The sequence below is a fragment of the Vicugna pacos genome, chromosome 13 (genome assembly GCF_048564905.1).
Source record: "Vicugna pacos chromosome 13, VicPac4, whole genome shotgun sequence".
NCBI classification, from domain to species: Eukaryota; Metazoa; Chordata; class Mammalia; order Artiodactyla; family Camelidae; genus Vicugna; species Vicugna pacos.
The window spans coordinates 34,099,989-34,115,542 of record NC_132999.1 but is presented as its reverse complement, the minus strand read 5'-3'; the positions used below and the strand labels follow the sequence as shown (position 1 = coordinate 34,115,542).

At 36.0% G+C, this 15,554-nt stretch overlaps 1 protein-coding gene across 2 annotated transcripts in view; it reads right to left on the bottom strand.

The window, feature by feature from the left end:
* PIK3R3 (phosphoinositide-3-kinase regulatory subunit 3) overlaps positions 1-15,554 on the bottom strand; it is an 85,042-nt gene that overhangs the window by 23,604 nt on the left and 45,884 nt on the right. For both annotated transcript variants that reach the window (XM_015236123.3, XM_006200431.4), the window contains exons 4-6: positions 15,004-15,102; positions 7,847-8,027; positions 6,939-7,064 (exon numbers count right to left, since the gene is read on the bottom strand). In XM_015236123.3, the coding sequence (XP_015091609.1) occupies positions 6,939-7,064; positions 7,847-8,027; positions 15,004-15,102 (406 nt within the window). The remainder of the gene's footprint in view (positions 1-6,938; positions 7,065-7,846; positions 8,028-15,003; positions 15,103-15,554) is intronic.

Here is a 15,554-nt window from a genome sequence, read left to right as displayed (position 1 = left end):
ACAGACTCATATTATACACATACACACATATATATATATTCTTGAATCTTTTACTCAATATTCTTTGTGAGATTAAACAGTGTTATATCTTGCCCTTTAAATAAATATACACACACAATTACAGACATCCATCATTGTTTTATCTGATGCAGAGGAAAGGGATTAAAGTATGCTATTCTGACTAATGCACGTTGTCTTTAACAAATATTGCCAGAATACTTCATGCTTTTGCAAAATAGGGCCTCATCTCTCCATCTGTGTTTCTAGAGTCAGGCATAGTAAGTATCAAACCTACAGTAGGTATTCAATAAATGTTTTTGGATGGTTGTACTAACTTTTTTCACCCAATTCTCCCTCTCTCCCTCTCCCTCTCTCTCACACACACTCACACACACACACTCTCTCTCAAATACAGCTGTGGTTGCCAGTATCTCCATCTTACAGATGGGAACTTGAAGCACAGACACGCTCTCAGGGGACATAACCAGTTTTTAGCATAACCAGGATTAGAAAATAAATCTCTTAAATTCCAATTCAGTTAATTTTGTATTTTTAAAGAAGGTAATACATACATAGAGGGGAAAAAATACATCAAACAATATAAAAGAATAGTGAGGATTAAGTTCCCTACTCCTGGACTTTTCACTGCCTTAATTATCCTCCCCAGAGGTTATATCAGTTTCTGACCAGAGATATTCTGAGCACATATAAACATATCACCTCCCAGGTTCTTTCTTTTTAACCATAAATGACCATATAAAATTTTGGTACCTCACTTTTTACTTAGATACCTTAAAAATCACTAAAATATCAGTAAATATAGACTGCCTAGTCTTTTTGATGGTTATAAAATAATTTCATTCCATTTTGTTAAAAAGAAAAGGCCATTTGTATTATAGAATAATATATGCATATTATTATTTCTGTTAGTACTTCCTTCTTTCTATTTTAACTGTATTTTTCTGAGATCTCTCTAATACTGTCACCCAAAACATCCCAGCATATTTTTTCCCCAGCATATTTTTATAAAGTCTTCTCCCTTCAGGTGAGTGGGCCCACCCAAAGCTGAAATCATGCTGCACACACAACTCTAAATGCTGTCTTCTTTACCTGAAACTACATCACTAGCATTTCTGGGCTTGTCAGGAATTCCTAATAAGCACTTAATAACAGCAGTTGCCTCTGGAGAATGGGGGCTTTTACTCTGTATGACATAATTCATATAGAATTCAGCAATAATTTATATTTAATTTAAAATACATATTTATATAACTTTTACACTTTAAAAAAAATCAAAAAGTTTTGAAATAATTTCTGAAAATTATTTATTAGTTATATAATTTTCTCTGTATGTATGATAATTTCACCCCCTCAAGGTTGACCACTTATGTTGATTCAATCTGAAGAAGTCTCAGTAACTTTTTCCCCAGTCTACCTCAAACACTAGCCTCATCACAGATAATTCATCTGGACAAGGTAAAGAAGTACAGAGAAGCTGAAAAGTGTGGAAAAAAAAAATCACACACACACAGGCACCCCACAGACACAGCATAAATATCAAAAAGGGTTATTGAAATTGTTCTGAATAAAAGAAAACCTGAAAATAAAATGATATCAAAATCTCACATAGGAAAAATGACCAGTACAGCACTTCTGGCCACTGTAACTCCAACCTTTTCCCAATCAGCACTACATCTCATATCTAACCTGTAATCCTCACAGGCCAATATCCTCTAATAAACTCCTCCAGTCCTGAGGTTCCTTGTGCAGTCTCTACCTTTACACTGCCCACCACAGACACTAGCCTAGAAATAAGATCAAGGGCTTTGGGGCTGGGAAAATCAAGGACATAAATACTAGGGTCAAAACAAGATACCAAGAGGAACAGAAATACTGGAATAGCTCATAGCAACTAACCCTTTCACAGCTAACAATTATAAACTACAGACAAAGACATTAAAAAAAACAAGTATTTCATATTATAGTCAAATTGTCAAAACACAAAGAGAATCTTGAAAGCAGAAAAAGAGAAACAACTCATCATATACAGAAGACCCTCAATAAAATAGCTGATTTCCCATCAGAAACCATAGAGGCCAGAAGGCAGTGGGCATATTTAAAGCCCTGAAAGGAAAAAAAACCTGTCAACCAAGAATTCTATACCCAGCAGTACCATCCTTCAAGAATGAAGAAGGGAAAATTAGGATATGCCTGGATAAACAAAAGTTGAGGGAGCCTGTTATCTCCAGACCTGCCCTACAAGAAATGCCAGAGAGACTCCAGCAGGGAGAAATGAAGAGGACACCAGACAGTAACTCAAAGCCACACAAAGAGTAAGAGTAAAGGTAACTGCAAAAGTAAATACAAAAACCAGTATTTCTGTACTTTTGGTTTGTAACTCCCCTTTTTTCTATATGATTTAAAGCACAAATGCATAAAACAATAATTATAAATATATGTTAATGGGTATACAATGTGAAAAATGTAATCAGTGGCAAGAAAAATATAAGGGGGAGGAATAAAGACACATAGGAGCAGTGTTTATACCCTACTGAAAACCTATTTATAGTAAGTTGGTATTACTCAAATTAGGTTATTTGATATTAGTAGATATTCAAAAATACTAAAAAAGAGATGCTACTTGTAATCTCTAAGGCATCTACTAAAAAAACTAAAAAATACACAGAAAAGGAAAGAAGTGGGAAATCAAAAAGGTACATTACCAAAAAAATCAACTGAATTTTAAAAAGCCAGTAATGGAAGAACTGAAGAATAAAAAACACATAAGACACAGAAAACTCATAGATAAATGCCAGATGTCAGTCCTTTCTTATCAGTAATCAGTACTTATTTTAACTGTAAATGGATTAAACTCTCCAACTAAAAGGGAGAAACTCACAGGCAGATTAAAAAAAAAAACCATGATCCACCCATATGCTGTCTACAAAAGACTCACTTCCAATGCAAAGACATAAAACATTGAAAGTAAAAGGATGGAAAAAATATCCCATGCAAATAGGAACCTAGAGAGAGCTGTGGTGGCTATATTATTATCAAAATAGATTTTCAGTCAAAAGAGGTTAAAAGAGACAAATAAGGACATTACCTATTGATAAAGATTCAATACATCAAGAAGACAAAACAATCATAAGCATATGTGCCAAGACTTCTTGTTTCCAGATCTGCATGTAGGAGCTTGGCAGTCACCACTCCATCCAAAAAACAAGTAAAAAGCTGAACAGCCTAAAAAAGCAACTACTCTTCCAGCATCTGTAGGAGAGGTAAGGACACAGGACAAACTGATGTCCCCAAGGCTGGAGAGGCAGACAGATGAATACATGTTACCATGGCTTACAACATGGCAGAGATGCAAAAGCAGAAACCTCTGCAGGAACCAGCATAGGGCAGAAAATTTAACTGTAACTGACAAATGGCCGCTGGAGGCTCAGTGTAGACAACTCTGACAGTTAAAATCTCCAGGGGACCCAGTCATAGAGGGTTTCCCCAAATTTTAAGAGATTTACTTCTAGGAGCTCAACTAAGTTCTCATAGCAAATTCCAAAGAAAAATCCCCTCTTGCTTCCAGCAGTGAGAAGAGAAAAGGAACCATTCTGAAGTATGCCAGAGCACTCTGTCTTTCATAATAAGGCCTCACCTCAGAAGAAGCTAGTTAACCACAGCCTAGCCTCCTTCAGTACTATCAGAGCCTCGCTGACCTGGGAAAAGGGAAATAACCCAACTCCAGCCAACTCTACCCATCCTCTCTCACTTAAGAATGGAGGAAAAAAAATCTGAGAAACATTGTGAAGTTCAGAGTCCAGAGGCACAGGACTCTAAAAGATTGAGACCTAATAATAGGGCTATAGGATGCTTTCCCACCCCAATACCGCAGCACCACATTACTAGAAGCCTGTTTACAGCAGTTTCTTTTACCCAGTACACCCTTTCCAGATATCAAGAAAAAATTATAGGTGGGGGAGGGTAATAGTTCGGTGCTAGAGTGTATGCTTAGCATGTACCAGGTCCTGGGTTTAATCCCCAGTACTTCCATTTAAAAAAATAATAAATAAATAAAATAAATTTTAAAAAAAAGAAAAAATCATAAAGCAACCGAAAGCCATCCCCCCCACCCACACACACAAAAAAACCAATTTGAAGAGACATATCAAGCATCAGAAACAACATGGCAGGGATGTTGAAATTATCAAAACAGGAATTTAAAATAACTATGACTAATATGCTAAGGACTCTAATAGGTAACGCAGACTGAATGCAAGAACATATGGGCAACACATAGAGAGATGGAAATACTACTACCTTGACGTGGCTAAGGAAACAACCCCTGAGCTTAAGGGTATCTCAACAGAAACCTCCAAAACTGAAAAGTAAAGAGAATGAAGACTGAAAAAAAATAACAGAATATCCAAGAACTCTGGGACAATTGCAAAAGGTATAGCACACATGCAATGGGAATACAAGAAGAAAAAGAGAAACATATATGAGAGAGCCTCAAAATAAATCAAGTAAAAATTGATGGAACTGAAAGTGGAATAAACAGTTTGACAGTTCTACAATAACAGTTGTAGACTTCAATACCTCACATTCAATAATGGATAAAATGACCAGATGAAAGATGAATAAGAAAATAGAGGATATGAACAACTCTATAAATCAGTTAGACCTAACATATACAGAACACTACCCAACAACAACAGAATACACATTCTTTTCAAGCACATATGAAATATTCTCTAGGACAGATCACATTAGGCCCCAAAACAAATCATAATACATTTTAAAAGAGTGAAGTTGTACAAAATATACTTTCAAATCACAATGGAATGAAACTAGAAATAAATAACAGAAGGAAAACTGAAAAAAATCCACAAATGTGTGGAAATTAAACAACACGTTCTTAACCAACGGTCAAATCAATAACCTATGCAAAACAAAATGATACCCTAGGATGTGGAAGAAAAAATCTGCAAATCATGTGAATGACAAAGGTTTAATTTCCAGAATATATAAACAGCTCATACAACTTAACAACAAAAAAAAATCCAACCCAAAAATGGGCAGAAGACCTAAACAAGCAATTCTCCAATGAAGACACACACAGCAAGAGGCACATGAAAAAATGCTCAGTATCACTAATTATCAGAGAAATGCAAATCAAAACTACAATGAGATATCACCTCACACCAGGCAGAATGGCCATCATTCAAAAGTCCACAAACAATAAATGCTGGAGAGGCTTGGGGAAAAGGGAACCCTCCTACACTGTTCGTGGGCATGTAGTTTGGTGCAGCCATTGTGGAAAACAGTATGGATCCTCAAAATAACTAAAAATAGAATTACCATATGATCCAGCAATCCCACTCTTGGGCATATCTGGAGGGAACTCTAGTTCAAAAAGATACGTGCACCCCAATGTTCATAGCAGCACTATATACAATATAGCCAAGACATGGAAGCAACCTAAATGTCCATCAACAGATAACTGGATAAAGAAGATGTGGTATATTTATACAATGGAATACTACTCAGCCATAAACAAGAGTAAAATAATGCCATTTGCAGCAATATGGATGGACCTGGAGATCGTCATTCTAAGTAAAAGTAAGCCAGAAAGAGAAAGAAAAATAAGAAATTTTAAAAACAATGAACAAAATTTCTACCTTAAAAAAGCTAGAAAAGGAAGAGCAAATTAAATTGAAAGAAAGCAAAAGAAAGTAAATACTGAAGAGAAAAGGAGAAATTTATGCAACAGAAAACAAATACCAGGAAAAAAAACCCATTACTGTTACCTCCTAGAAAGAATTCAGGCAAGTTGCTGTTGCACAGAGAATTCACTTTAAACTTAGTAAAGTGGATTAATGCTACTATAACAAGGACTAATCGACACAAACTAATGCTTCTATAAACCATTTGGTATTTAAAGTAATAATCTGTGTTTCCAAAGAATGTACATGAGAAACTCAGTTAAATATACATTCTCAGGCCACAACTGACCCAAATATTGCAACAGACAATATTTCCTGAAGATGTGCAACTTCATAAAAATTCTTAGCACCTTTTATATACTATGTAACAGCTCAGGGCAGTTTAAACCAATCCAAGTGTAAGTAAAAAAGAAACAAAGCAGTTCTAGGGAAAGAACCAAGAAAAACCACTTCTATGAAAAGAACCAAATTACTCTTCAGAATTTGCTCTACATCACAAATGTGACTTTTAAAATATTATTGATCATTAAGGTTTATGATCTAAAAACTATGTAACTGAGACTACTAGTGGTCCCACAACTTCCATTACTATTGTTCCTTCTTCCTCAGTAAACTTCCAAATGTTAGCTGAGCAAACCTGACCAAGTAAAGACTAGTTTCCTCAGCCTCCCCTGCAGCTAGTTGTAATCTGTGGTTGTCTAGCCAGTGGGATGAAAATGGAAGCAGTGTATACTTCTTCTAGGAAGTAGCCTTAAAATAGGGCATGTTCCTTTCCCCTTCCTATTTTTTCCTGTTTGCTAGAATATGGTTGTAATGGCTGATACTGGAGTAAAGCAACTTCCACAGATAAAAAAGCATAGGACAGAAGAACCCTAGACCCCAATGATTGTGTAATTAAAATAACACCTCTTCACTGCCTATGCATAAAAGAAAAATTTCTAACTGAAGACTTTGTTGTTTTATTATTTGTCACTTGCAGTCAAATCTTATCTTAGTTAATACTTACTGATATAAATTATATCCTTAACCAATAAAAAAGTCACTTAGAATGCAAGAGGAATTTATATCATTAAAGTCTCAAAAAGGCTGTTTAAGATATTAAGACAGCTGAAGATTGTCAGCTGAATCATAGAAAATTATAAAATTATAGAACATCTGATGTAACTGTAATACTTATTGCATACTTATTGGCCCAAACAACAAAAATATACTAACCTGGGATGTTCTGGTATATTCTTCATATAGCCTGTCATATTCTTTACTCTTTTCCTGATACTGAGAGTGGTATTCTTGCAGTTTTTTACCTACTGCATCAATGTTATCTTCTTTTACCAATTGATCCTATACAGGTAAACAAAAGAAGTAAAGAACGTTAACAATTCTGAAACAGAGATTTTTCCACATCTATTTATTTTTAAATTGTATTTCTACTGTAAGCTTAAGCCACTGTATTAATACCAAGCATGCAAAAGCACTAAGTCCTTTTTTTAAAAACTTTTTTATTAATTTATAATCGTTTTACAATGTTGTGTCAAATTCCAGTGCAGAGCAAAATTTTTCAATTATACATGAACATATATATATTCATTGTCACATTCCTTTCTCTGTGAGCTACCATAAGATCTTGTGAATATTTTCCTGTGCTATACAGTATAATCTTGTTTATCTATTCTACAATTTTGAAATCCCAGTCTATCTCTTCCCACCCCCCACCCCCTTGGCAACCACAAGTCTGTATTTTATGTCTAAAAAAAATTAAAAAAACAAACAAACAAACCATAAATACAGAACAGAAATAGGCTCATAGACATAGCACTAAATCCTTTTGTTAAGACTAAGATAAACCTTTAGATCACATCAAAATAATGAATACTTCAAAAATTTAATAATAACGTATAAATAGAAAACATAAACAGAAGTACTTTTATACTAAGTTAATAAATATATGCAACTAGCTATTAAGAAATACTAGCCACAAAATAAGTTCCAAAAATATCTTTAAGTAGGAAATTTTAAAAGTCCAGATTTCTTTTTTTTTAACTGATAACCTCACAAATTAGAATCAAATGATGTCGTAAAATAATGACTTGCTGCTGAACCATCAAGAACTTCTGTAATCATACCTGTTGGTATCTGGACACTGGGTACATCAGCTTCACATCAAGTTTGGGATTGTACTGAGCAAGAGATTCATGGTGATAGTGGTTAATGAGCTCCACCACAGAATTAAATGTCAGAGGATCAGAAAAGCCGTATTTACCATCTCGATGATAGATCTTTATTAGCTTATTATTGCCTCCCTTCCTGTAAACAACAAGACAACAACTATAGATTTTTTTCCCAAAAAAATTCTATTAAAGTAGTACTTTCACTATGGAGAGATGAAAGCTTAGTGTCACATAATAAACAAGTTTAACTATATTAATGAGACTGGGTGAAAAGGCATACATTATATGTATAAAAGTATATATAATATCACATTATTTCTACAACTATTTCTTTTGCCTGTAAAATATCTTGGTTATTATAGATATACACAGCATTCAGTACCAACAAATTAAGCAAAAATAATCACTGAAAAAAAAACAACTAAAACAGAAGCAAACTGTATCTTTTGTTTATTTTCTAAATGAATTTTCTAATTTAAATTCTATATCCACTTTTTCAGGAAGAACAGAGACAATCTCTTTAGGATCTAAAGACATGACTGTGTGTCCTTGGAGGGACGCAGAAGCCACCTCTATGGGGTATGATAAACATCTGTCACACATACATCCATTCAACACTCAAGGTTTTATTGTTAATGTACAAACATAATTAAGCTTCCTGAATGATTTATAACTGAGTAATTAATTTAGTACCTTACATTATTTTCTCTTTTATATTTGCTTATAATTCTTGGAAATGACTATTTAGCTATCACAATATTTAAATCGCTCAACTGTCATTCAACTGCTTTACCAAGTACAGCTTTTGAAGAGCTGTTTATATTAGACGGAATGTAATTTGATGATTGAATGGTTTAGACCACTTTTGTTTACTGAGTCACATCCAATGGTCCCTTAAAAGATAATTTATAGCCAAAGCTTAAGATGGCAATGTTTTGCAAGTCCCATAAGGTGTAATCTAAAACCACAGCAGGTTGATTCACTATAGAATAGAAAAATACTGCACCATTCCCACTCAATTGTTCTTATAGCAGCATGCAGACTTAATGGGGGAAAAATATGCTTCTATATCTCTTTGTGCCATGCCGTTACATTACACGTGATAAATGAGGCACTGGGATTTGAGAAAGGTCAAACATAATAGGTTTGAATCTATGGATTGATTAAAATTTAATGCTTAGATGGTCAGTATGCAGATGGATGAAGAACTATTCCTATAAAATGCACATTGAAAGGACCACCTAATCATATGCAGTTTCTATAGACGAGTATACCCACACATATACTCACAATAAATGCAAGCTGGTCTCTCTGCTGAAGAAAAACTAAAATGCACTCATTCATTCAAAAACACTTACTGAACATCTACTATGTGCCAGGAACTGTACAAAGTAAATGGACATAGTGATTAAACAAGCCAAGCACAGTCCATGATCTCATGGAAATTCCAGTTTAGGAGCATGAGGAACATATCTCCGTCTTAAAGTTTATAAAGAGGATGAAGAATTCTCATCAAGATAAAACATAAAAATAAACAACTAGATATATCAAATGGTAATCAGTCCTATGGGAAAAAAAAAAAACAAAGCAGAGTAGAAAGAAGAGACAGTTCTGGGGGTGGAGAAATTACTGTTCTATGTATGTTGCACCACAAGGAAAACCACTCTGTTCAGGTGACACTTAGCAGAGCCCTAAACAAAGTGAGGGAGCTAGCACACCAGATAGCTTCAGGAAAAGTTTTCTAGACAGAAGGGGGAAAGTACGTGCAAACCCCTAAGGCAAAAGCATGTGTGGTATGTTCCAGGAAGAGCAAGGAGGCCAGTGATGCTGGGGCTAAAGGAGCAAAAAGGAGAGTAGCAGGAGACAAAGAGATGCAAAAGTTTAGATCATGCAACAGCCTGTAGGCCACTGTAAGGGCTTCGGCTTTTACAGAGTAAGATGGGGCAATACAAGAGCAGAATGATACCCTTTATCCTGTTATTTAAAAGGCTCATTCTAGCTGCTAGGTTGAGATAAGACCATTCAAAATGGGCAGGGGTAGAAGTAGAAAGATCAGTTAGGAGACTTTTCAAATAATCTAGGCAAGACACGATGGTGTCTTAGACAAGGGCAGTAGCAGTGAAGATACTGAGAAATGGTGGATCTTGAATATATTTTGAAGAGAGAGCTGACAGGATGTGCTGATGGCCTGGATATGGGTGTGAGAGAAAGAGACAAGATAAAGATGATTTCAAGGTTTTTATCTGAAGCAATTAGAAAAATGAAATTGTCATTTATTGAAGTGGAGAAGGAAATATAAAAAGAACATGTTTAAAGGGGAAAAAACATTTTGGTTTTAGACAAGTTAGGTTTGAAACGCCTAGTGAACATCCAAGAGCAGATGATCCTGCAGCCTACTTGGAGAGTCTAAAATTCAGGAGAAAGGTCTGGGCTAGATGTATAAAATCAGGAGTTGTCAGCCTACAGATGTTATCTGAAGATGAGCATAGCTGAACAAGAGAAGAGGTCCAAGGTCTAAGCCCTGGGGTACACCAATGTTTAGTGATCACGGAGATGAGGAAGAACCAGCAAAGGAAACCAATGGAGAGCAAGTAATGAAGTAAAAGAACTAAGAGGGTGGTATCCTAAAAAACAATTTTTTTAAAAAGCATTTCACAAAGAGGAAGTGATCAACCAGGAGAGTGATCTTGGGGCTTGGCTAAGTAGAGATCACTAGGTGATCTTGACAAAATGGTTTCAGTGGAATGGTAGGGATGGAAGCCTGACTGGAATGGATTAATGAGAATGAGAAAAGAAAAAGAAGAAATGCCTGCAGACAACTGTCTAGAGGAATATTGCTGCAATCAGGAGCAGAGAAATAGGGAAGCAGCTGGAAAGAGAGCATCAAGGGAATTTTCCTTATGTATTATTCTTAAATGGGAGACAGTACAGTATATTTATATGCTGATAGGAATGGCTCAGTAGAGAGACAAAAACTGTTCATCTCAAAGAAAGGACAAGATAATTCCTAGGATGATGTCCTTGAGTAGGTTAGAGGGATGGGATGGGATCCAGTCCACAAGTAGAGAGGTGGATCCTGCACAAGGACATGACCAGTCATCCACTGGAACAGGAGAAAGGCAAAGTAGTCACATTCAGGTGCAAATACATTGACAGCTGTAGCAACAGGAGCAAGAGGGAATTAGGTCTCTTCTAATTGCTACCATGTCCTCAGAGAAATAGGAAGCAACTTCTTTAGTTATAAGGGGGAAGACAGGTTGTTGATTTGAAGAGAAAAAAAGAATATGTGAAATTGTCACCTGGGAAAAGTGAAAGAGCAAATGAATTGCAGAAATGCAGAGATTCAGCTGGGCAATACTAAATGTCCATTTGAGCTTAGTAGTTACGAATTTAATGTGAGACCAGTCAGCATGGTGTGTTTTTCTCCACATTCAGCTGCCCAGGTATGGGCAAGAAATAGATGGAGAGCTGAATTTAGTAAGTGCTGGAACATAGTTAGGTTACTACAATGAAGGGAGAGAGGAGCAAGTTTGTTGAGGATACATTCACAAGGGTAATTTTAATAGAGGACCATGGACTCTAAGCAGAGCAGAAAGGGAAGTAAAGACATGAAGAAACTGAAGAATGCTGAATTTTTAATTATGTCTCTCCATCACTGTAATCTTTTTTAAAAATATTTTATTTATTTATTTATTTAGTTTGTTTTTTGTCTTCGGGAGGAGTAAATTCGGTTTATTTATTTACTTATTTATACCCTTCCTCCTTGTAATCTTCTTGAACAGAAGACTCATGCTATTCCTTCTTATATCCTAGCACCTGGCCCAATACCTGGCATATATCAGATTCCTAAAGATTTGTTAACTATCCAGATTTTCTACAATGAATACTATTTACTGATTTTAAAAATGGTTACTGAATGGAAAAACCTCTACTTCCTCATCACCCATTCTCTGCAATCTGATTTCACTCTCATTCCTCTCATTTGAGGGTCACCAATGACTTTTACCAAATTCAGACTCTGCCCTCTATCCCAGGCTCAGATTCTTTGCAGTGACTGAAATGTCCACTCTCCCTTCTTTCCCCCTGCCCCTGCTTCCTTCTTAATATTTCATCCTCCCATGGCTTGTATGACATTACTTTTTCCTCTTAGACCACTCTTTCTCTGCCATCATCCTGCTGCTAAACACAGTTTTTAAGTTCCCTAAAAAGCTCTGCCTTCAGCCTCTATCCTTTTCTCCCCTCTATATACTCTTCCCTTAAAGTCCCAGTTATTCTGTGTAGATGGTACCTGAATGTTCTTCTGGCCCTGTACTCTTTCCTAAGCATTAAACCTACTTTTTTTTTTTTTGCCGTATTCTAGATATATTTTTACCTAGAAGTTCTGGAGCAGCTAAAAATCAACTGCTCCTGACTTTCCTATTTCTCTAAGTGGCACATTCATTCTAAGGCCAGCAGGCTCAAACCACAGTCACTTTTAACTCCCCCCAACCTCATACCCATTCCGTTATCAATTCCCCTTAGCTCTCAGCTCCACATTGCCTCTTATTTTGATTCCTCATCATGTGCCTAGAGCCACTTCCCTAGGTAATAGTGTATTCAGTCTTTTGATATGTCATCCCCCTGCTTAAAACCCTTTATTAATTTTGTTTGCACTTAGAAATAAAGTTCAGATTCCTCACCATGGCTCATGAGGCTCTCTGCATCTGTCTCCTTCCCACTTTCAACGTCACCTCCTACCACTCAGTGGTTCACACTGTAAGCCAGCCATAGTAGTCTCTGTATTCACTGGATCCACCAAATCTTTCCAAGGTCAGTGTCTTTGCATTTCTCTTACCTGTCCCTGAAACACTTTTCTGGCTGGCTCTTTCTAATCCTTCAGTTCTCAGAGATCATATTGTCAGAGAGGCCCTCTTTCTCAAAACTATGTGAAATTCCCTTTCCTAATATTCTGTTATCATATAACCTTATGTATTCCCTATATAGCACTTCATACTTTGTGAAGTTACCTCATTTTTTTTTCATGTATTTATTTTGTCTCCCTCTCCCTCACTACTATCCCCACCTAATACAAATACTATAGACAAGAGACCACGTCTGGCTTGTTCATCTCCTTTTCCTAGGACACTGTGGGCACTCAATACATATAAATGAGAAAAGAACAAATTCAATTCTGCATCACCATTACCTCTCAAGTCATAATAGCCTTCTAATTCTTCACTAGTATCTATCCTCTTCTATTCTTTCTAGTCAAATATAGTCTGATCATATAACTTCCCTGTTGATAAAATGCAATGGTTTCCCCTGGCTACCTACAATATTAAATATAAACCCCAAATTTTAGAATTCAAGGCCCTCTTGAACATGACCCTTTTCCCACCTTCTATTCCCTACCACTTTTTCCTCCTTACAAATGTTACCCTCTAGCCAAATGGGACTGCATCTCACAGAACAGGGTTCTATACCTTCTCACCCCATATCTTGGTTCCTACTGCTACCTAATCCTGCAACCTCCTCTCCGCTTTCTACACACCCCAAACTGTTAGGAGATAACTGTGAAAGATCAAGCAAGAAGACAGTGGCTTAGATCTGGATGGCAGAGAAGTATGAAGAGATTACAAATGTAGCTTTGGAGGTAGAGTTGGCAGAGGATGAGGGAAAGAGGAAAAAAGATTTGTGACTTTAATAACTGTAGAGATGGTGGTTTTATTTCTGAGAAAAGGAAAGACTAGAAGAGAAACAGTTTGGGTGGGTGAGAGTTAGAAATCAAGAATTCTGCTCTGACTGTATTAAAATTAGTATGTCCTCTAGTCATCTAAGCAGCGACTGGATAGATGCCTCTGGAGTTGGGGAGGTGAGAGCTGGAGATGAGGTTCATGAATCATCACCATCTAGTCATTTATTAAAGTCATGGGACAGGACAAGCTCACCTTGGGACAATGAATACAGAGAAGAGAAGACTGTTTCTAAAAAGAAGTGTCTATGACTAATGCTGCTAAGAGGTCAGGTAAGGTAAGCAGAGAGAGGAGGCCATTGGTTTAGCAGTCCCTGTGGAATGGTAGAGATGGAAGCCTGACTAGAATGGGAAAAAATTATGTTGAATGAATCATTGTAGAACATTGATTACTGCTCAGTACAACTGAAGTCCTAAGGTATTAACTTCTTAATGTCTTTACCAGAAACTAATATAGTAACTCCAAATTTCTAGCATAAAATATGGGGTTATTTTTCCTAAAGATACTAGGCTGGAAAGGCAGCAAAGAGACAGCTAAATCTGGATTTGAAGCCATCTTCTGCCACTCACTAGCTATATGACTTCAGGACAAGTTTCTTAACTAAGTTAAGCTTCAGTTGCCTCATTTATAAAATGAAAATATTCATAATACGTACCTTATAAGGATGTTGTGAGGAGTAAATAGAGCTTGCATGTAAAATGCCTAGCACAAGGAAGTTGTTATTATTGCTGTTATCATTACTCTTTTCTTTAGTCTCTTTTTTAAAAAAAACAAGACTTTATTGTACTAAAGGCTATGTTAATTGTTAAAATTAAATGTGAAAATATCTAACGCAATTTTCCTAATCTATTTTAAGTGTATGTCCCATCTTTGTAAATTTATAAAAAGTGCTACATCCACCACTTAGGAGATTCTAATACACACACATGGATGGCATGATACAGGCTGAGAATTGCTTTATCTTCTACATATCCTGATCAGCCTAAATTACGTTGAGTTTTACTCTCTGAAGTCTACACTGAGGAAAGTAACAGAGTTATTAGAGGGTAGATTCCCAACATATCATTAATAATCTTACGCTGTGCCCATGGCTTCTACAGCACTAAAAGGTCAGTAGTATACTTCTTATTTCCTTACATTTAGGGATTTTAAGCCTCTTCATTTTACTGCCACATAAAAATAAAAACTGTTGCCTTTTTATATGGCATTAAAATACTTAATGTATAGAAAAAGTATAGTTAGCCAAATAACTAAAAATTATGTATCTAAATTAAATAAAAATATGAAAAATGTACATTGAAAGATTTAAATAAAAGACAGGAATCTTTATATATCCAGAAATAATAATGCTTAATAGCCAAAATGCTGAAATATACTCACCGCAAAGTCAAAGTATAATCTCCCTGCATTTTTGTTGAGGCATCTCTGACCAAGAAGGTACCATCTGGCATGTCACGTAATTTGTCATTTACCTCCTCCCTGAAGAACAGAATTATAGGAAAAATGAGAAAACATAGTGTTGGGTGTTGTCTTCACACATTATTACTAAGACTAGTTGGGAGGTGGGTACGTCTAAGGTTACAGAATCATGGGGGCCATCAGAGGCATTTAGTTCCTCCCTCTAGATACATTCTTTCTGTTTTGATTTTCGGTGTTACATAATCTAAGGAAGGGTATTTGATTTTTAAACTCTTCCAGATTTCAACTGTCTGTAGGGGACAGTGTTTCCACTAAGCCTTTAGGGCTTCCTTAGGCAGGTATGAACTTGCAGAGTTTCAGGGAAAAACAGCAGCTGTTTAGAAAGATTAAGTTTAAGCAACAGTGGCAGCTGTGTCAGATCAGAGTGGGGATAATTCACTCAATTCACAACCTTTCAATATAAAACTCTCCAATTTGAATTTATACTGATAACAAATTCCTTCTGCAGAGCT